Source organism: Desmodus rotundus, chromosome 9 (assembly GCF_022682495.2).
Source record: "Desmodus rotundus isolate HL8 chromosome 9, HLdesRot8A.1, whole genome shotgun sequence".
NCBI lineage: Eukaryota > Metazoa > Chordata > Mammalia > Chiroptera > Phyllostomidae > Desmodus > Desmodus rotundus.
In genome coordinates, this window is record NC_071395.1 from 11,961,504 (window position 1) to 11,984,930 (window position 23,427).

General features: G+C 42.0%; 2 protein-coding genes across 3 annotated transcripts; both read right to left on the minus strand.

Annotated features, from left to right (window-relative positions):
• Window positions 1–4,158: 4,158 nt before the first annotated feature.
• MGARP (mitochondria localized glutamic acid rich protein) lies at window positions 4,159–11,254 on the minus strand. Of its 2 annotated transcripts, none has more exons than XM_024569007.4 (4): window positions 11,017–11,254; window positions 7,202–7,305; window positions 6,346–6,439; window positions 4,159–4,992 (listed from the first exon to the last, which is right to left on the minus strand). In XM_024569007.4, exons 1-4 carry the CDS (start codon window positions 11,096–11,098, stop codon window positions 4,532–4,534), a joined length of 741 nt encoding a protein of 246 aa, XP_024424775.2. In that variant the 5' UTR covers window positions 11,099–11,254; the 3' UTR covers window positions 4,159–4,531. The 2 variants fall into 2 exon arrangements, with proteins under 2 accessions (XP_024424775.2, XP_053767461.1); XM_053911486.2 differs by lacking the exon at window positions 11,017–11,254 and adding an exon at window positions 9,679–9,745.
• Window positions 11,255–17,642: 6,388 nt separating this feature from the next.
• On the minus strand, window positions 17,643–21,378 carry NDUFC1 (NADH:ubiquinone oxidoreductase subunit C1). Its single transcript, XM_024569006.3, has 4 exons — window positions 21,231–21,378; window positions 20,586–20,689; window positions 19,213–19,292; window positions 17,643–17,787 (listed from the first exon to the last, which is right to left on the minus strand). Exons 1-3 carry the CDS (start codon window positions 21,295–21,297, stop codon window positions 19,233–19,235), a joined length of 231 nt encoding a protein of 76 aa, XP_024424774.2. The 5' UTR covers window positions 21,298–21,378; the 3' UTR covers window positions 17,643–17,787; window positions 19,213–19,232.
• Window positions 21,379–23,427: the final 2,049 nt, after the last annotated feature.

Here is a 23,427-nt window from a genome sequence, read left to right on the forward strand (position 1 = left end):
ACCAAATTCAAAGTTAAGTTTTATTTCTTATCTTAACTCCATACCACTGCTTAAACGACCCCATTTTCATGGCATAATACACAGCCATCTTACTTGCTCACACTTATGTGGACCAGAAGTTTGGTCTGTGCTCAGCTGGGCAGCTCTTTTCTGATCTCGCCTGGGCTCACTCAGACAACTGCAGTTGTCTGGCCTCAAGGCTGGAGCTGGATGGTCTAGGATGGCCTAGCCGTAGGCAGGGCCTCTCTCTCCCTGTGGTCTCTCCTTCTCACGGAGGCTAACCCAGGCTTCTTCACATGTGGGCCCAGGGGTCCAAGAGTATGAGAACTCTCACAAAGTCATTTTCACAGGATTCTATCAAAACAAGGCAAGCCCTGACCAGTGTGGCTCAGTTGGTTGGGCATCGTCCCGCAAAGTGAAAGGTTGCCAGTTTGATTCCCGGTCAGGGCACATGCCTGGGTTGTAGGTTTGGTGTCCCCAGTCAGGACACATATGAGAGGCAACCAACTGATGTTTCTCTCTCACCTCAGTGTTTCTTTTCTTCTTTTTCTCCCTTCCTTCCCTCTTCTCCAAAAATAAACTAAATCTTAAAGAAGTATAAGGCAAACCCAAATTCTAGGGGTTGGAATAATAGTCTCCATCTTTTGATGGGAAGATGTAGAAAGTCACACTTTACAAGACTGCATACAGGGTAAGAATTTGTAGCTATTTTTTCCCCAATCTGTTAACAATGGCTCAAAATTCAGAAATAACCAGAAATTTGATTACCTAAAAATTAAAAATCTCTTGTACTACAAGAAATACCATAAGGTAAATGACAAATTAGAAAAATATTCATAATTTATATTAGAAACAAAAGTTTACCATCTCTAGTACATAAAGAGCTTCTAAAAAATAGAATAGGAAAGTACTGACAACAATAAAAAATTCACTAGGCCCTGGCTAGTGTGGCTCAGTGGATTGAGTGCCAGCCTTCGAACCAAAGGTCTCTGGTTCCAATCCCAGTCAGGGCACATGACTGGGTTGTGGGCCAGGTCCCCAGTAGGGGACACTCGAGAGGCAACCACTAATTGATGTTTCTCTCCTTTCTCTCCCTTTCCCTCTCTCTAAAAATAAATAAAATATTTTCAAAAATTTACTAGAGATATGAACAGATAGTTTTCAGAAAAAGAAATGTGCATGGACTTCAACCAAATGAAAAAATGTTCAACCTCACTCTTAATAAAAGAAATGCAAATTAAAACTACAGTGAGATATTTTTCATCTGTCACATGATCAAAATTCCAATACACTCTGATAGGAAACAGGCACTCGATACATGGCTATTTTGGGAGTGCAAAATGGTATGGCTCCAACGGAAGGACTGTTTCAATAGCTAGTGAAGTTACATCTGTATTTGACCTAGCAATCCCCCTTTCAGAAATCTGTCCCAAAGATACACTGGCAAAAATGCGGGGGAAAAAATGTGCAAGAAGCTATTAATCGCAGCAATATTTGTAATAGTAAATACTAGAAGCAACTCAAATGTTCATCAGTAGGAGACTGATTGAGTCAACCATGGAACCCACCCAGGGAGTTCTATACCACCATGAAAAGTAATGAGGACTACCTCTGTGCACTGCAATAGAGTCATCGCCAGGTGCACAGTTAAGTGAAAAAAGTGAGATGGAGACCTGTGTGTATAGAGCACTGCAGTATATCTAGTAAGTAAGGGTAACAAATGTGTGCACACATATAGCTTGTACCAAAATACGGAAGAACCCGCCCCCACAAAGTGGAAGGAACCAGATGGAAGGAATAAAGAGAAAAGATAGACTTCTCTGCATATATCTCATTTCACAGATTCCACTTTAGAACCAAGTAAGGAGTTTACATCATTATTAAGAAGTTTAGAATAGTCTTAAAAGGCAATCCTTCAAAAGCAGTATGAAACTGATTTGAATTATGGCAAAGCTACACAGAGAGGAACTGTTGCATGTGACTTTAAGTCTCAGTATATCTCTGCGTATACAGTAAGGGTAACAAGTACTCCAAAATAAATTCTGAAGTGTTTTTAGTAATTTTATTATTAACGAAAGCACTTGTTTTGAGATGGCAGTTTGAGTTATGGGATAATTCACTTGAGTAATTATGTTGGTGTCTTTGAGATGCAAATGTTTGGAGTAGAATAGAAGATTGGTCAGGTTAAATAAAAACCCTGTGGTCCTAATTTGAATCAGAGGTATCAGTATGAATTCATGATGTATTTTACCTTTAAAAAAGAGAACTTAGTTCCGTCTACTTAAAGGCCTAGATACGATGGCCAGCCCAGCAACGGCAATGGACACCCCTGACCACCCAGATTGTAGTTTAAATATTTATACCCGTAAATATTACAACCACATTAAAATGAAGCAGAGCTCCTGCTGATTTCAGGTCTGAGGTAGGATATTTACATCTCATACCAGAAAGCAAGGATGGTATCCAAGACTACGAGCATTAAGTCAAAAAGATTCAAAAAATAAATAATTAATTTTAAAAAAGAAAGGATTCAGAAGACCTCTTGAAGAATCTCCCATTTGTCATTGATGGAAAATTTGAGTATTAATAAGGGTAATAATGGCAATTGATTGAAATTATAAATTATTTTTAAATTGCTGAGTTTATAATCATGCTAAAAATAACTTATTGGTCACTTATGGAGAATGCCATCTTACTGTTTTGAAAACTGGAAATAAAAATAAAGACCCAAGTATTTATTCTATCCTTCCTGTATGAACTGTATCTCAGTATAACCAAACAGTTGGTGAAAGAAGTTTCTCTTTAAAGTAGTAGTGCCGCTAATACATAATGATATAATTACGGTATCACTATTTTACAACTCCTAGTGAAAAAATGGATAAATAACATCTGACATCACAAAGAGAAAAAACCAGATATGTGCATCTCCTGATGGAAGTAAGAACACAACCTATGAAGCATTCCTGCCAAAACAATACATCTAACTCTGATAAAACCTCTAAATCTAAAGACTGTACCAACAGTGGTCCCTGGCTGGTGTAGCTCAGTGGACTGAGTGCTGGCCTTTGAACCAAAGGATTTATGGTTCAATTCCCAGTCAGGGCACATGCCTGGGTTGTGGGCCAGGTCCAAAGGTGGGGAGTGTGAGAGGCAACCATACACTGATGTTTCTTTCCTTCTCTTTCTCCCTCCCTTCCCCTCTCTCTAAAAATAAACAAAATCTTTAAAAAAAAAAAAAGAGAGAGAGGAACATGTTGAAACAAAACAAAACAAAAAACATGTTGCAATAACCAAAACCCAGACTCAGATCAAATGACCCAGTTTATTTCAAAAATAATTTGCAAAAGGGAGATGGAGGGGGATCCTATAGAGAAAGGGACTTAAGAATATGTCGACCATTTACAATTTGAAGACTTTAATTGGATTCTGATTCAAAAGCAAACTGAAGTGGGGGGGAACATTTATGAGGCAGTTGAGGAAATTTGATCACTGACTAGATAATTGGTAATACTAGAAAATTATTATTATTGTTGTCATTACCTATACACCGTGGCTGTGGTAGAAGATAAGGGGGTGGGACTGTGAATACCAGGTTGGCCAAGCATTGAGATCATGAGTGAATCTGCTGGAAGATGCCTTGTGCTGTTCTCTACACTTCTATTTGAAATTTTCCACAATAAAATGTTTAAAAGAAAAAAATGTATTTTTTAAAGCTATTTTTAATTACTTTATTGTCGTTCAGTTACAGTTGTCTGCATTTTCCTCCCACCGCTCCCCCCTATCCCAGCCAAATCCACCTCCCTCCCTTGCTTCCAACCCCTCCCTTGGTTTTGTCCATGTGTCCTTTGGGGGAAGGGTTTTTAGGAACTACTATAAAAATGTATTTTTTTTAATGAGGAAATTCTTCTGTTTGAAAGGCTTATAGTGGACATTATTGTGGCCCAATAGAATATCTAGAATTGTGGCGATTCATCCTGCGATTAGGAGGAAAGTCTACCAAGGTAAAGACCACATATTGCTGTACACAGAATCCTCCTTAGATTAATTACATGATTTCTTGGACGATACTGCAATGTTCATGTGATGTTATATGTGTGTGTGTTTGTATATGCTATTTTATTTACACATATAAATATTAGTGAATGAAAATAGAAGCACTGAAGATATTCCAATTTTATTCAAGCAAGTTCAAATCCAAACTCGAGAACCCAGATGTACATACATTACAGTAAGGTAAAGGTAGAGCAAAATTAAAGTGAATGCAGGTTGTGTAGATAGCTCCGTTCCTATGATGTAAGGCTTAAACCCCAAGGCGAAAGTCTTTGAAGCTCTTTACTGCAATGTCATATTCTGACCTCAGACACATAAAATCTCAAATTTTTTAGTCCTGAAACCTATCAAGCAGATACCAAAAATCTTCAAGGCACATTAAACTTTTCTAGAAAAGAAGCCTTAAAAGCAAAAAAAAAACCTAAAATGACTAAAACTACAAAAGCACCTATCAGTCTCTATGGCATTTTTTGCTGAAGTGTCAATCTGCATGAGATTCCGCTTGAGCCTGGGTGGCCTCAGCACCAGCACTGGCTTCTTCCTGTAAATCATCCCCAGCAGAGGATTCTGACTCAACGGGAGAATTTGCTTCTTCTAGCTCAGCACATTCATCAGAGCTTTCGTTCTGTGTTGTACCTTGATCATCATTGATGGCACAGGCTTCCTCAGGAGCTGCACTGGTAACCTCCGAGGTCGTTTCGGTGCTGACTTCGGTGGTTTCACCCATGGCCTCATTTGGAACCTCTGGCCCAGTTTGAGCCCCAACTGCAGGGGTCTCCACCTGAGCAGTCTGAGCAGCATCGAGACAGGCTGCAGCCTCTGTTACGACTGCAACTGTAGCATCTGAGCTTTCTTCAGCATCCACCACCTGAGCTTCCACTGAACATACTTCAGGGACGTCGGAACTTGCTTTCTCCACTTCCACAATGTTCTCTTTTTCACCTTTAAGATTTAGTCCATTGAAAAAGTATAATATTAATTGAAAGAGCAATGGGAAAGAGCATGGGAACACTGTGCAGTCACTTAAAAAAAATGAGACAGATCTATATGCACTGATATAATGTCCTTCAAGGTAAACTGTTAGGTGAAAAAAGCAAGGAAAAGAACAATGTACACAGCTAAGCACCATTTGTGTTAGGACAGGAGGAGGGTAACTTACGTGCCTAGTTAGTTATATTTGCAAAGATTCTCTCCAGGAGGATTCAGAGAATCTGGTACTATTGGTTGCCTCTGGGGAGGAAAAATGGGGGAGTGGACTTTTCTGCAAACCCTTTGAACATGTTGAGCTTTAAAAAAGAATTTGCATGTATTATTTATTCACATACAAAGGACAGGAGCGTAAAGAGCCATCCCATCATGAGATAGCACAGAGAAGTAGCCAACTTACTAGCCAATGACTCTGCGGAATCACCCCTTTATTCTCACCCTCAGTTTTGTCATCAGTAAAGCGGGAGATATTAATAATATCTATCTCACAAATCCATTGTGAGTGTTGAATAAAATACTGTACCCAAAAGGAGGGTTAAAACCACTAAACTGCTATGGAAAGGCTGCATTTGATTAGTGTTACAGTCAGCCTTCTTATCATTATGTTCAATAATGTTTACTAATGACACTATGTTTCTTACTGTTGTCACGACTGAAAGGTTGAAACTGGTCCATGAGCAGCTTTTATCTCTGTCACCAAATAATGGTCACAGAAATTGATGATAATAGTATTATAGTTGAGATGGAAGAAAAGTATGGTTTAAGCAAGGGGTTTAAGGCCAGAAATATTTATTAGCATGAAAATATAAAGCTTCTGTTCCTGCAGTTGCCATTTCATTCAGCCGATCAACTGAAGGACTCAGCAGACATGACCGATTCTTATTAATGTCAAGTGCACTTCAGGCAAAGACATCCGGACGGTCTTAGCCAAAACTGAAACAGAAATTAGCTTTATGATTTAAAAAAAAATAATGAGGGAAATGAGAGGTCAGGCAGCTGAGAGGCAGGCACCACAATTATGCCTGCAAGAATGGGAGCCTGGGTGGGGAGAGTGATGTCACCACACAAGCCAAAACTGCTGGGCAGCAGTGTGGGTGCAGAATGGTTTCGGGTACTGACTGCACAGATTGGAAACACACAACAATAGTCTCTAGGTTTTGGCTGGGCTTTCCCTTTCTGAACGAACTCCTACCCAGAGCCATTGTGCATTAAGTTAGTAAAGAAGCCCAAAGCAAACAGTAAGCATTGCTGAGCTAAGATGGTGAAAATCAGAGCCCGAAGGAAAAAATAATAATAGATTAACTTTACCTTGAAGTGGCTGTAACTCTGTTTTGGTTTTTTCTTTCAGATCTGTTACAGGTTCGCTGTGTTTGCCTTGCTCTGACGTTACTGACCTGTAAGTCTGAAAGCAAAAGCGTAATTAAGCTTATTTCTTGAGTATTTTTTGTCATGGTTTATGTTCATCATGCCAAGTTCAAAGGTATACACAATTCAAAGAAGAAAAAGCAATGCACATCGTCTACTCTTTTATTTCCTTTTAGAATCCATTAAGAAGGAAGGAAACATATGTTCCAGCAGCGGTCGAAGAGACTAAAAACATGCATAGTCACTGGAAAGGCAAAGGCAGCTGATAGGACCAATCTGCTGAGCCAGCACCCTCATTCTCAGTATACCCGTGCTGACCCTGTGCAGAAGTTCACACCCCTGAGCTGACCATCCCAGCAGCAACATCCCAAGGGACATTAGTCTTACTGTTGGAGGGGCTAGAACGCAAGATGAGAAAAATAAACTACTTTTAGCAGAACTGAAGAGATGATGATATTAGAATAATTCACTCTGGTGGGTGGCCCAGGGAACTTAGCTTTTCCAAAACTAACACAGTCAAACAGAGTAGAAGAGAGGCCATTGGAGGACAGGGCCTCAAGTTTAGACCTTGGAAGTTATTTCCAAGTGGTATTCATTGTTTATTAAGCATAAGCATTTAAAATATACCACAAGTTCCACAGACCAGTCTGGCATTATGTATTTTCATCTATCCAGACCCTCAAATAATTAAAATGGCCTGGGCCTTTCTCAGAATCCCACATCCTGATCTTCCCATTGCTTTGAGTTCACCACAGCTTGTGAGACATATGAATTCCTGAAGGCTGGGGGAAACACTTACATAGTATCCACCAGCGCTGACCGTGACGCCTACAACCAGGTAGTAGATCATATTTGATCCAGACAATCCAGGGAACTTTTTAGATGACATCCTGCGAAAAGATGCTAGGAAAACAAGTTTAAACACAGTTAGCTCCACCACTGTAGTGAAACTATTTTAAACAATTATCTCTTAGAAAAAAATTTCTGCTCAGTGAACCTAGAATCTATTAACATCAAGTGACTTGAGCTTAAGGGAAAGCGGTATTATGAGGTACGGTAATAATTCCACTTGACATTTTCCTAATCTAATTTGACAAGTACTTATGAAACCTGTCATTTTGATGCTCAGCACCATGTTTTTCTCAGAAGGAGTGCAGGCACGGGCAAGGAGAAATGACAAAAGCACTAACAATTTTAAGGTCAAACAAGAGGCATATACGCACAAGAAATCCGTTTATTGAATGTTCTCTACCACAGGACATAGTGGAAAAGATTAAAATGAGTTAAATACATTTATACTTAAATTTCTATGTTAAATAAAACATTTATGTTGAAATCTAACACACTTCTTAAGTCTATAGCAGCAATGTGGGTATATTTTTCTAGTATAAAGCCTTTAAAGACGGGCAGTGAGAAGCTTTTCTAAGACAAATGTTGTGAGAAGGTCGTATCTGAAATGGAAGTACAATTCTGTACAGGCTAATAGATGAGAGTGTTGTGTTCTTATATTCAAATGTATTAACTCTGTAGTGCTGGAGTGTGTATCTACCATATTGCCTGGAATTGAATTTTTATAATAGACTCACAGCCAGAAGGAGCTGTAAGTTCCTTCACATAGCTGAAGTTCTTTATTTTAAAGATAAAAATGTGGAGACGTTTATTTATCCATCGACAAACACAGCTGAGCACCTACTATGTGTTTGGCATTCTTAGAGGCATTAGGGATATAACAGTGACCGAGACACACAGGCTGAGGGCCTCCGGGAGCTCACAGCCTACGAAGAAGGAGCAGATGCTCAGACGAATGACTGCGGACAACAATTCCAGGACAGTATGACCAATGCTGTCATCGATGTCAGTGGAAGCTGCAAGAACAGGGTGAGAGTGCAGAGAAAACTCAGCCAGTTGGCTGAAGGTAGCTGCCACCATTGAAAAGACATGGCCTATAATAGCATACCAACTTAAAAAGTGATAAAGAAGAAAAAAGACATGGCCTGAGTTTTGAAGGAACGTAGGAGGTGGCCAGGTAAACAAGGGCAGAAGGGAAACTGCGCTGGAGGCAGAAGATGTGTGACTCGGGAAGGACAAAGGAGTCCAGTGTGGCCTGACAGAGAGAGTAAGGGTGTGGGGACCAGAAATTTGCACTGATGGCAAGTCTTTGTAGGAGTAAAATTGGAAAAATTCACACATATCGTCTTAGTTTGAATATAAATGTCCATTTCTTAGAAAAAATATTTTCCCTGCAAATGAACCCAAATAAGCTATGATAAGAGATGATGGTATTGATTTGTAGTAGGGCTTTTGTTAGTTTAAAATACATCTGTGACTAAACAGAAAATATGTCAGTGTTATAGTTGTCAACCAGATATAAATATCAAAAAGATTTTTTAAACAGAAAGAAATAAAGAAAATTATTAAAGATTTAAGTAAAAACTTAAATACAAATACAATTATGGCAAAGTTATTTAAAAATGCAATGAAATTGGAAGTAAATATTCAATGAGGATTAGTTGGACACATTTTAGCATATTCCTACAATGAGAAAAAATAGATAAAATTTTCCCAGAAGAATATTTACTTCTTGAGAAAATAGTTACAGTATATTAAGTGCAAAGTTATATCAAAATAATCTGTATGGGACTATCTCAGATTGGTGCATGGGGGGGAATGCATGAGGGGGAGAAAAGGTCTGGAATAGTACATACACTACCAGGTGAATAATGGTATTCAGTGAAGGGTAGGATCACAGACGACTTCCGTTTTGCCTTTCTGTGTTTTTCTGAATGATCTGTTATAAACCTAAATTATTTATTCATTAAAAAGTTACATTTTAAAAGGAAAAACCTTGAGAACAAAATTTGATGAGGCACACAATTTATTCCTCCAATAAAACTGAAACAATTCTATTTTTTTCTCAGAGTAGAAAGAACCAATAAAAGGTTAATTGATGTTCATGATTGAAGCCAAATTTCCAGTCAAATAATAGTTCTTCAAACACACAAGCAAATCAGTGCAACAAAAAAAGTAATTAGGTGAAAATTAGAGAAAGATCAGCTCTGCTACAACCATATTGCTAACTACCTATTTAGACAATTTAAACCACTCTCCCTTTGCCCCAAGGTAGACAGGAAATATGTGAACCATCTGCAGACACACACCCACACACACCCAAGTGCGGGACGACCTTGGGGGGATGCAGACAGATAACGCGCGGAAGGCCAGGTCAGGGGGCCTCATCTTTCTTCCCGCCCCACCCCCATCACAACAGCCCTTCACCTTCATAGGTTAAGATGAATGGCTTCTCCATTTCATCAGCGAAAAAAATGGGCTCTGTCTGACTTGGTATAAAGACAAAAGGAAAACGAAGACGCTTTATTTCTTTTACTTGTAAGGCAACTTCTTCCCACCAGCGTTTTAAGAGAAAAATTAAACTAGTTGGACAGACCTTTCGTCCCTCCCACCACCACCACCAGCGCTGGGCTAATCGAAGTGGGGGGGAAAGGGCCCGTGGAGTTTCCCGCAAGAGTTTTCTTTCTCTCTGGCTCAAATGCACAAATTCCGCTAAAGCTGCCCGACAATTCTTAGGAAGTGAGACGACGTGAAGGGAGACCTGAGAACCTTCCACGAAGTGATCTACGAGCAGCCCCCCATCATGGACACCGAGAAAGGGAGGGGAGACGGACGAGGACTCGGAAAGAGCTGGCTGGGGCCAAGCCGCATCCACACGCGAGCGGGACACGGGGATCAAATACCGCCACGCTCACACCTATGCACCTACAGTGCCGCAGGCGCTGCGCTAAGCGCTCCGGTGCCTCGGGTCCATTACTGGGCTTCTAGCTCTCGGGGCAACTTCCCCTTAAGGAAATTTCTGAGTACGCTCCCTTTTCCCACGAATTCGCACATCCGAAGGTGATAGATACACGGACGATGGCGGCGAACAGCTGGACAGCTCCAGGTCTACTTGCAGCCGCCAAAGAAAGTGCTTCGAAAGCGGCTTCCTCGCCGGGGATGCCACGGCCCACGTTGGTGGGTTGAAGCTGTCGCGCCCGGGCCCACTCTCGAGTTTATTTACTTAAGAGTCTTAACCAACCTCCACTGGGCCGACACTCCGTCCTGCACCCTGCCTGGCTCCCTGCTCAGTGTCCGCCTCCCCTCCCCAAGCCTGACTTCCCCACGGATTTGGAAAGTGCGTTGGTCCTTACAGTAATAAAAATGGTAAGCCGAGAGTACGTTAGCCGGCACTTTTGTAAGCGCCTTAACTACACATTAACCCACTAAAACTCAACCATAAAGTCCCCAGTTTACAGATGAGGAAACCGAGGTTAAAGCACTTGCCTAAGATCAAGATTTGAACCCAGGAAGCCTAGTCCGTATTCAGAAGCCGCGCTGGAAAGGTTCCCTACTTTCAAAGTCTCCAAGAATTCGGGGTGTCTTCCCTGAGACCCTTCCCCATCCCCACCCCCACCCCCAGCTCTGGCTTATGTTGCTCTGGGTCGGTTTGGGCCCACTGGGAGCAGACTGGTACAGGGGCGTCCGCAGGATCCGCGCGCAAGTCTCCTGTCCTCTTCAGGTTGGAGCGTGGGAGAGGCGTCCGGGCCAGCGCCTGGCACTCACCGTCCTTCCGGAGCGGCGCGGGGGCGGGGGGCGCCCTCAGCTGCAGCGCCAGGGTCTTGGAGACCGCTCTGCGAAGATACATCGCGCCCGCCGAGCTCCACGCTGCAGCCTCTGCTGCCCGCGCTCTGCGAGGCGCATTGTGCTTGGGAGAGCCACGCCTCGGGGTGGGGCGCGGACCCCCGCCCAGCCCTGCCTGGGCGGCTGCTGTCAGCACCGAACTCCGGTGACCCCAGTCTCCAGACTCTGTGGCTTTCTCAGAGATCCAAGAAGCTGACTGGGGCATCTCAGACACGATCGGAAACGGAGAAGTCGCTGTCACCTGCCTGTTCCGCACGGTACTGTTGCGCTAAGTGGAATTCCTCAGTCCAGGCTGGAAATGCTTCGGGGTTCGCATCCGGAGTACGGCATACACACGCCGGATGAAATACGAACCCACTTTATGCCACGCACTCCCTTAGCTCTCCTAGGGATGGAAAGGGAGCGGGGAGAGGGGTAGCCTCTGCCTTCCCTTAGTGCCCTGGGTGATGTTCAGACTCGTCAAGTCTCCAAGCAATGGCGGACTCTCTAAGCAATTCAAAATTACAAGGACTTTAAATATAAAACCCCCAAATGCTGTGTATTCCTCTATGAGATGTGAAACTAGTATTTTCACATCGACTAAAATGCTAAATTATTAATTTCTTCGCCCAGATTTCAATTGCTTGACTCATTGTGGCTACAACAATTCGTCGGAGTGTGAATATGAAAACCAATCATTTACAACGGTTTCTAAGTGAATAATCTTCGGTAGGGACTGTGCTGCTGCAATCCCTTATGTGTGTTTGGCACTTTACAGGTATAAAGCACTTTCACTTACAGCTCCTTTCATTCTTATTTCAACCCTCCCAGGGCTGTGGCGATTATCCCTTAAGCAAACAACCGGGTGGTGGGGAGGAATGTCTGAGGATTAATGGTCATCAGAAAATAAAAAGGATGCGAACATTGTTTTTTCTGGTTCCAAGTTTTCTAAGGCATGTCACAGACAAAATATTTGCTCATTTGCTACTTGATAACTAAACATTCTTTGGAGGTTCTAGTTCTGAACACAGTCCTAATAATATTTAACATAGTCTTCTTTGGAGAGTACAAACCAATGGTCAGAACGGGTTTTTCGATACTCACAGTAGCTAGCTATTCCGAAGGATTAAACGTTTAACGAGAGCAATTAGGTAATCTGCAGGTAAGAAGAGGTCAGATTTAGACTCCTAAGCAGCACACGAAGGGGCTAGACCTGGACCCCGCATGAAGAAGTTGGGCAGTGCTGAAAGTAAGAAACGGAAGATGAGGACACTCGCTAGCCTTGGCCTCCGTAAAGCACGCACACTCCTGCAAGCAGGAACCAGCTCTCTCACTGGTGCTGGAGAGTGTTTAGTGAACCGCTAGCAGCTAGGACAGATGGACATGTACAACCAAATCTGTCCAGAGCACTCCTAACCACCCCAGTTTGGCACGGCCAGATTTAAAATTTAAAAACAAGAAAATGAATCTGTCTACCACTACCACTCATTCTTTCCTTCTTGTACTTAGGGCTGAATTTTGATTTGGTTGCTAGGGAGAGGAACAGTCAAAGGCAGCAAATGTATTTATACTGCATGCATTATAGTTATTTAATGTGTTGGAAGCTCCCCTAGAAATAATTCTCTCTGAGCGAACAGAAAGAATTTGTAAATAATGATGGCTGCCAGGACACTATTTCAGGCTCCCCTTCAGAACTCAGGTGTAGACCGGGGTAGAATCTGGGGATGAGCCAGAAGACTTCAGACTGGGTATATATAGTTTGAAATCTTCTGGCTCATCCCCAGATTCTATCAAACTGTCTGTATTTGTCAAATTGCCTACAGTATGCTAGGGACTGTGCTAGATGCTGAGGATTGCTTCTAACTTATTTCACAAACATTTATGCAGTATAATGTGTTAGGCACTGTTCCAGAGCATTCTTTAATGAGCAAGATAGGATTTCTGCTGTCACTCACAGAGGTCAAATACCAGGCTAGAGAGACACTGACCCAAGCCCACCGTCAATGGGGTCGACGATCACAAAGAAACCCCTGGCCAGATATCAATCATAAATGTAATCTAAGACCTTTAGTTCAACCAAACTGGTTTAAACAATGCAAAAATAACACATATGTATATGGGGTTTTAAAAACTTTTCCCAAAGTATTGTCATACCTATTTTTGTAGTTCATAACTTGTAAACACTCCTAAAGAGTAGGTAGGGGAATGCTGATTATCACTGTCACATATGGAAAAAAAAAAAACCCCATCCAGTTAGTGTAATAATGTGGCTAAGAGCATGAGTTTGGGAGTGAGACACCAGGTCTGATTCACTGGTCTGAGTAAAATGTGGAGCTCTAAAGCACACTAGGTGTGAAACACGCTCAGCCCTTTGGAGGAGGCAGTGCTAGGTTCTACTTCAAGCCTAAGCCAAAGCTCCAGGCTCCCTTAATGTGTCCAGCTGTCTTTCAGTGAACACACGGCAGGACCCGCTGCATTCCACCGTCTTATCTGGTACATGGTACAGCACAGCGGGGAGCTCGTCATGTCCTTCAGATCAGATGTGGCCTCCCAGCTGGGAGGAGCAGAAACGGTGAGAGTAGTGTCACTTCTCCAGGTCCCTTTTCATCTTAGTTAAAAGCCCATGACCCTTGGATGGAAGGAAATTTTCTCCATCTACTGCTCCTGGAGGACATGAAGCTTTCCATTTTGATGGCAAACTCTCTTCACATCTTGAAACCTCTCCCAAGAGAGGACATGCTTGTGGGTTGTCAGATTCACTCTGTGGCAAACAGCTTCTCCCAAACCCGAGAGAATTTGAACGTTGGGTCTTTGCTATAGGAGACTACGTGAGACTTGGGCAATAGTTCCCCGCCCCCCGCCGCCCCCCCCCCCCCCCCCCCCCCGCCGCTGCAGTTAGCCACACTGTCCACAGTGCTGCCCTTGAGCAAACATCCTTGACATTTTTCTTGGTCTTGGAAAAACAAGAATCTAGGATCAGAGATAACTGGGTTTATCTAAGATGACCTCCACCTAACTGTGACTATTAACAAAAGTACTAGTTTTGAAAACATATTGTAAGGGTCCTTTACTGGCAATATTGATCCCACTTATTCAAGGCTTAAGTGCTATGTAATTAATAAGCAACTTTCAAAGATGAGTGATTTCCTAAACTCCACAGGAAGCTAGACACAGCTTTGTTTTTCTTAGCACTAAATTCTTAGGCTGTAACCTGTGCTTTCAACAGATTAATATGGATATAAAGTGAAATAATTTAGAAAAGTATCTACAAAGACAAATCAGCAAGTAACTAAGAAATTCCTGATAAGCAAAAATGGCCCAAAATATTTAGATAAGATGAAGGGGAAAGGGTAATCAAGATGGTAAATTCTGAAACTATTCTTGGGGGTGACTCAATAGTTCTCCCATCTACTCACTTTCTCTCCTGTAGCAAAATAAACATGATATTCCGAACACTTGTGTATTATTTTCCTAAGGCAACCGTAACAAATTATACAAACTTGGATGGCTTAAAACGGAACTTTATTCCCTCATGGTTCTAGAAGCTAGAAGCCTGAAATCGAGGTGTTGGCAGGGCCATGCCCCCTCTCAAACCAGGAGGGGAGAACTCTCCCTCGCCTCTTCTGGCTCCTCACGTTTGCGGCTAATCCTTGGCTTGCAGATGTGTCATCTCAGTCTCTGCCTCCATCATCACGTGGCTGTCTTCTCCCTGTGTGCGTCTTTTCTCATCAATACACCAGTCACATTGGATTCAGGCCTACCCCACTCCACTATCAACTCATCTTAACCACAGTGACCCCACTTCCACATTAGGTCATGTTCTGAGATACTGGGGTATTAGGACTACAACTCATCTTTTCTGGGGACACAATTCAACCCATAACATCGTAGCCTTGAAATGGAGTTTATATAGCCTGTTTTTTTTCCCCAGGGCGAGTTAAGAAAGTAATTTAAATGACTACCTCACAGACACTAAGTCTGAAAAAAGGTCAACCTGATTTTGATCTAATAAAAAACCTGACTGCATTTTTTGTGTGACTACATTTCGCCTGCATCCTTTTTCACGGGGCCTTTTACGTTGTTATTATGAAAGGAACCATCATTTGACCAGGGTTCCTCTTGGGAATCAGAATGATTCTTTTTCAGTCCAGTGGCTCTCTTGAACTGAAACGTAAACCCGGGAACCACTGGCTAAGGCCAACTCTTTACAGCGTGGACTGGGGAAGAGGCCTGAATGCACAGGCTCTAAAGCAGATACACTGATGGCAGAGCCAAGAGCAGAAGCCCTGAGGACATTTGAGTCCCAGGCCCCCATTATTTCTGAGCCCAGATGTACTCCTATTGTCGGGGTCTATGAGTCACTCTGTATCCTCACCACCTTTTTCTGCCTTGAAGTAGTTTGAGTTGGGTTTCAGTATTTAGTTTAGAAAGGTGTTGGTTTTCTTGTTTTTTTTGGCCAGCATCATATGCAGCACAGCTCTAGGTGTTTACTCATAGGATAATCTATGTCCGTACTAATGCAGCAACTACCAGCCCCCTGTGGCTACTTAAATTAACTACTATTAAATATTAAAAACTCAGTCACATCAATCACACTCCAAACGCTCACGAGCCATATGGGAGTAGTGGCTGCTGTACTGGAAAGCAGACAGGACATTTCCGTCACCGTAGGAAGTTCTCTAGGGTAGCCCTGGTCTTCACGAATGGCTCCCCATGGAGTAATACAGGAAACCATCAACATGCACGTCCACACTGGGTAACTATTCTCAAGGCCAGGCATACAGTAGATGGTGTTATTGCAGTTTTATTTTATTCCCAACTAAGGCTATCAGCTTCCAGAATTTCAAGTGTCTTAGTCTTCCATTCCCTTCAGAAACATGAACTTTTAAGTGTTTTAGTGGAGCCCTGGCTGGTGTGGCTCAGTGGATTGAGTGTCAGCCTGTGAACCAAAGGGTCATCGGTTCAATCCCCAGTCAGGGCACATGCCTGGGTTGCAGGCCACGTCCCCAGTGGGAGGGGCACACAAGTGGCAGCCACACACTGATGTTTCTCTCCCTCTTTCTTCCTCCCTTCCCCTCTCTAAAAATAACAAGTAGAATCTTTTTTAAAAAAAGGTGTTTTAGTGGAAAGTGCCTTGAATTGGGAGTTGATACCTGACTTCTCAGTCTCCATTGCCATGTGACAATAGTAGTTTTCTACTGATGCTATAACCAATTTAGTAGTTTAAAACACAAAAGACTTACTGTCTTACAGTTTTGTAGGTGAGAAATCTGATAGGGGTCTCACACGCTAAAATCAAGGTGACAGCGGGGTTATGTGACTGACTTTTCCATCCCCTGGCTTTCGGCCCCCTTCCATCGTCAGAGGTAGCAATGGCCTGTCGCCTCCTCCTCACACTGCTTCACTCACACACACTCGCGCATCCCTCTTCCACTTACGAAGACCCTTGTGATCACAAGGCGCCCAACAAGCTAATCCTGGACAATCTCCCTATCACCATGCCAGCTGATTAACAAACTTAATTCCACCTGCAACCTTAATTCCCTTTAACAGGTACACAGATTCCAGGGAGGAGGACATGGTCATCTTTGGGGTCCAGTATTCTACTTACCAAGTGACATTGGACAATGTCACAAGAGTGACATTGGACATTGTCACTCTTCACCTCTGGTTTTGTATTTGTAAAATTATGAACAAATAATTCTGCATGACCCTAAGGTTCTTACAGCTCTATCAGCTAGGACTCCAAAGTGACAAAAGTTTAAATAGTTACTGTTGTATCTGGTCTTTCACTGAATTTGGATTAAATAATTATCTAAAATAATATAACTCTGAATGTATTTTCAGAAGTGACCTCCCAAGGTCTTGCATGAATCTCCCACAGTGTTGGCCAGCCCCTAAAACATACATAAAGCCAATTATAAGGCAATAAACCTTCCACTAAACATCAGAATAGAGACACAAATAATCAACTTTTAAATGTATGGTATACTGTGTTTAAATTACAAGTTAACAAAGTGGTATGTAATTAAGCCTTAATTGATTCACAAGAAAGGGTTTTGATGAAGAATAAATGAAGTGTGTTTCAGTTTGTGTCTATTAACTCCTCCCCTCCTTTTTGACAGAGTCAGGAGTTTGCTATTCATTGGTCGAAAGTAATATTAGCAAAAAGGGACAACAAACTTGTGTTGCCATCACCAGTCATCCAGGTGAAAATCAGTGAAAATCAAAGAAATGGAGTGAGAAGAAACTCTAATAACAAGATTCAACTTCACTTTCTGACTTAACCAAAATGACTCCCCTAGAAGAAAAGAGTATTTGGGCTCTTTTGTGTTTTGATTAATAAGGTAGTTCTTATTCTAAAGAATAAGTGTTTTGATTCGAAATTAAAAGTTAATATAAGGAATAAATCCTTCAGCAGTGATTTTTTAATCTGTCTCCCTAATAAGTTTTCTTATCGATGGGCCTTTAATTACCTCTGACCCTGTTGTCAGAGTGTAACTTCCACAATGAAATACTTCTAATAATACACCTTAGAATTCACATTTTCTACACACTGTCACAATATATGAATCTGAAGAATACAGAAGTATTTTTATTTTTCATTTAATGGTGCGAAACACAAATGATAATGACATATCTTTACATATAACTTTTCTCTCCCGTTTACAGTTCAACAGACTGGAACTGCATTCATTGGAATATGGAGCATACCTATATTGAAAAGAAAAAAAAAACTATAGCAATAGCCAGCAAAAATATTAAAATTAGATCATTCTAAATAATTCACCTTAACATCAAGACAAATCTAGAAAACAAATCCACAAAGAGTATCAACCCCTCATTTTAAGTTACAGCAAAAAATATTAGTTTTTTGTAGTTTTATTTGAACTACAAAAAAAAGAATAACAAGAACATCTGGTTTTGATTTAAATACCTATTTCATTTTTATCTCTTGATTGGCTGACTGAAGTAATGATATGAGCAAGGTGACATTAATAGAAAAAATTATAAAGTTTTGGGTAATCAAACCCTAAAGAGCTAAGTTTGATATGGGAGTTAATATGGGAGAAAATAATGTACATTAGTGATTACTATTTTACTCAGCAGATATTTAATCAACCTAATCTATGAAAGTTGAGATTTTTAAGTGTGATTTTTATTTTATAAAAGGATTAATACAGGATTTATTTAAAAGGATTAAAATATATATATATATATATATATATATATATATATATATATGCACGCCAGTGTGGCTCAGTTGATTGGGCATTGTCCCATAGCCAAAAGGTTGTGGGTTCAATTCCCAGTCAGGGCATAATCCTGGGTTGGGGTCCAGGTGCATATAGGAGGCAACCAATCAATGTTTCTCTCCCTCCCTAAAAGCAATGAAAATGTCCTCAGGTGAGGATAAAAAAAATATATCCACAAACAATGATAACTTACCATAAATGCCATGAAGGCACTGGGTACAGCCCTAATAGTTTAATTAAAGATGATTTTGGTTTCATTCTTTTAAAAAAAAAATTTTATTGCCCTGGCTGGTGTAGCTCAGTGGATTGAGTATGACCAGGGGGTCGCCAGTTCGATTCCCAGTCAGGGCACATGCCTGGGTTGCAGGCCAGGTCCCCAGTGGGGCCCACATGAGAGGCAACCACACATTGATGTTTCTCTCCCTTTCCCTCTCTATAAAATAAATAAATAAAATCTTAAAAAAAAAATTTATTGTTGACTTTAGAGAAAGAAGGAGAGAGAGAGAGAGAAAAAGAGAGAAACATCGATTTGTTGTTTCACGTCTTTATGCATTCATTGGTTGCTTCTTGTAAATGCCCTAACCACGGATTGAACCCACAACCTTGAGGTATTGGGACAAAGCTCTAACCCACGGAGTCACCCTGTCAGGGCCTGGTTTCACTCTTAAACATAATTTTCTTTCAACATAAAGCCCAATAGTTAAGAATGTTTATGCTAAGTGATGCTAGAGCTTAGGTACTAAAAATTCATAAATTTGTCACACACAGGAAGATAGGTGCTAAGAAGCATAAACCTAATACAAAACAACCCCCAAAATACATTATTTAAAGAGTTCAAATTAACTTGCAAAATGTATTCATTTTATAAAAATTGCATACTTACTGTATTAATATTTAAAAAGTTTATTCCAACCCATTTCTTCTTTTATACTCTAAAACATCTTCATTATGTTGCTTGAGGAGCTAGAAGGAGGTAACAATTACAATTAGAAATGTTATCTTTCTGCAAATTAAAGAGGAGGAGGCTAATTAATATTTGTATTTTGCAAAGGAATAAGGATAGATGAAAAGAGTTACAACTATTCTATTTAGAAATAAAAAGCTAGGAGATGCAAAAATCCAAAAACTATGAAAAGTACATGCCTATGCATTATAATCTGACATATTCAATTTGACAACTCTTAAAAGTTTAAATTTAACTTTTGCCAAATAAGTTACTTCATTCAGTGGGTAGTTAATGGTATGCCTTACCACAGAGGGGCTAAGCCCACACAGCAAAGCAGGACTTGGTTATTAAATGGGGTCCAGGCTGGCTGGTGGGTGGGAACTACACTTCTAACCTTAGAAAGGTGATACTGTGGGTGAATGAATAACCCCACACCCACTATATGTGTATCAATAGATGTCACGGAGGACGGCCACTTTTTCAGAACCACTGTGTGACAGAATATGCAACTGGAACAATGGCTGATATAGGGTGACATTCGCTGCAATTAAAGATTTAATTTCAATCAGAGCCCTCGGAAGCAATCAAGCTCCTTTTTAGGAAAATTAAATGAAGAATGCATAAATCGGTCTATACGGTGAAGCCAGCTCTGAAGTTAGGGGGAACAGGGTTCGGCAAACTAATTTCTCCAAGTGTTTTCTTCATCTGTTAAAGGTCAACAATGATAGTACCTACCAAATAGTGTTGTTGAAATTAAATGAGATTTTACATATAAAACACTTGGCATATTGTAAAGACCAAAAAACCCCACAACCCCACCCCCCCCCCCAAAAAAAACTGAAAGGCTGCTGCATATCTACCTACTCAGTACAATTTCCAACAATGTGCCATACAAACCAATGATTATAACCTTATGTTTTGGAAGTCTAAAGGGGTTTAATTTATAATAGCTTGTTCATTGATGGTCTGTCTCCATGGCATCTGAAAAAAAACGCTTTCATAAAATCCCAAGCAACCTCCATCTCCATTAATAAATAAAATAAAGGATAATATGGGTAAAACTGCCATTGGTCACAAAACCACGCTAAGTAACAATGAATGACAGAAATTCCAACTTCATCAAATTTTCTCGATGCCAGTGACATTTCTAGTCCTTGAGATTTCCCTCGTGGAGAAACAGGTCATCAGTAATGACATCCCTATGCTACCGCACCGAGATTAGCTCACAACATTCAGTCTCACACCGGCGTTTCTCCTCCCCGCTGTGTGGGGGTCGTTGGGGTCGCACCACGTAAGGGAATACGACTTACATAGATCCACAAGAAGGCGGAAGTGCCCAAGGTCAACCCAACTTTCAGCCAGTCAGGTTTGTCATGCAGCGGCTCCCGAACGTAGAACTTGGACCGCGCTGACGCTGGAAGGAAACAGAGAGTCTGTAAATCAGTAATTTGTCACCTTGCTGGAAAAACACCTAACGTTAACAAGCGCATTATCGCATTTAATTCTCTCATTCACAAGCTCCCCCCCGCAAACTGCCAAAGAAACAGGTTCAAAGAGGTCAAACAACTGGTCGGTCCTACGCCACCAGCAGAGGCTGAGCGGTGGCCCCTGTCCCCCAGGTGCCTTCAAAGCCTCGTTTACTGGTTTTAGCGGACCCTCGGAAGACTCGGGAGTGGGCGACCCGCGGGAGGGGCTCCCCTCTTGCAAAGAGGGCGTCGGAGGAACCCAAAGTCCCCTCACACACACCAAGAGGGAAAGGGGTGGCAGTCGGATGAGGGTCGGCGGAGCGTGACGGGGAGCCGGGTTAGGGGTGGGAGTAAGCGTAGGCTCCGGCTGGCGAAGGTCACGACAGGACGAGCCCGGCCCGCAGCCACTCCCTGTCCCCGCGAGCTGGGTTCACCCTGGGAAAGACAGGCTGGGAAGTCGGGTCGGGCTGCACAAGGAGGGATACTCACAGCCCCCCGGAAGCCTGGCCGGGGCGAGCAGCCTAGGGAGGGACCGCAACACCGTGGACGGCGCCATCTTGCCAGGCCGAGCCCCGCCTCCGCGAACCCGGGCCTGTACAGAGGTCGGCTCCCGGCCGAGCGCCCCCTGGCGTCCGGAGGCGCGGGACTCGCCGGCTCCGCAGCCGCGCCGCACAGAGGCTAGAGCTGAGAATCGCAGTTACAGCCAGGTACTCGCCCTCTCCTGCTCCGTCTCCTGTCTGTCTGTAATATAGGGGTCAGAAGGAAATGATGAAAGATATAGGTGGTGGGGAAGGGAGCGGGGCGAAGAAGAGGTAGTTTATCCTCTTTTCTGTCCTCTGAGAGTTTATTTCAGACCCCTCCCCTAGGGACGCTCATCAAGAGATTTACTAAAATCTCCCATCAGGAGCCAGAAAACTGAAAATGAAGTGTCGTGTTGGATAGTAACTAACATGTTGATTGAATTTTGTGTTCGGGTACTGTGCATTAATGCGTCACATGGTTTACATGCATTGTCTCATTTCATCTTCCCAACGACTGCATGCTATGCCACGATTATTATCTTCAATTTACAGACGGAGCTCTAAGAAGACGAGCTATTCATCCAGGCTGGCACATTACACCTCACATCTGGAAAGCCCGCTTACAGTTCCTGAAGTCTGTTTACTCGCACTATCACGGGCAAGCCTCACAACCCTGTGAGGAAGAGAACCCGCTCATTTTCAGCGAACTTTTCCTGAGCTTCTCAAGATCAGCCCGCAGGGGGAGGTGGGATTCAGGCTGAGGTCTTCGGTCCCGGATTCAGAGGTCCCCTCAGCCCACCGAACAGGGCGGGACAGTCTCCTGAGGCCTTGAGCTGCAGGGCAGGGTTCAAAGTGCCGTTCCTGCTTACACCGTTTTAGCCGTTTGATTTTTAGGCCAATAACCTCTCTGTGCCTCAGTTTTACATCTGTAACATAAAACCCATCCTGTAGGGTCGTTGGGTGGCTTAGTTTTTAAAAGTACTTGGTTCTGCCTATTAAAAGACATCATACTGATCAATAGGTTTTGCTTTTCACAGTTGAACCAGATTTTAGTGCACTTAATTCTCATTTTGATTTGATGTCTAAAGACCTCGTAAAAATATGTATAGGTAAAATTTTAATAGTTTAATCCTTCAAGGCTTATGTCATTTGGGTTCATTTTAAAAGCAAGATAAATGTTAACAAATCTCTTTTCCTGCTATATTTTAACTATGTTACTGAGCAAAAAATCTTAACCAAAAATTATTAACCAAAGAGTAAAGTGATTGTATGACGCTTTCTGGTTCGTTTCTATATGTAACTGATGGCTACATAGATTGCTGAATCGTGTGTGAGTCACTTTGAAGTTTGTAACCTAGTTTGAGCCTCCTGGATTCATGCTCATGTAAGCAAACTGCTCAGCTAATATGCTGACTCAGTTGTTGGTTCTCAGCTTCATCTCTTCTTGTCCACTCAGCAGCCCTTCAGCCGTGTATCCTTTCTACACCATCCCTTGGAAACTTGTCCTGACACAGCTTGTGCTAGGATCCAACAAGTTGGAACAAAAGCCACAGTTTAGTCAGAGCGCGCAGAGCCAGGAAGCAAATTGCTAATTTCAGTATTGCTGCTGGAAAAGGCTGTTTTGTTCTTTTGGCCCTTGGAAGCTTAACTAGTGTATATTTTGGGAAAGTGATGACGTATAAGCACATTTCTCTCAGCGTGTTAGAGCTGATGGAACCCTACACTTGGAGTAGGCAGCTGTAGGTGAAACCACATCTCAAAAAGAATCCCGGTGAAGCAGTTCCAGCCAGGAGCTAATAGGTCTGATGTTTTGGTAGAAGTTGCTACAAGACATTGTTTAAGAATCTCCACTGAACGACAATTTTAAAAAATGTTAAAAAAAAATAATCTCCAGAATTTGAATGCTAAAACCTTATTTATGACCCAGGCAAAGGGAAAAGAGATTTGAATTAGCAGCTAGAAAACCAGAGGCCCTCTACATATCTCTTTTGTGGAATTAAAGTTTGCAGGATGAATGGTTTACTTTTCTATGTTTGGTTGATTTTTGGCAGAGGTGGCATTTTGACAGTAGTCATATGCAAATATTTGGGGTAAGATGAACTCAGCACCATCACCATCATCATCATCTAGCCTTGGATATGTGAACTTCCTGCATAGTGTCATCA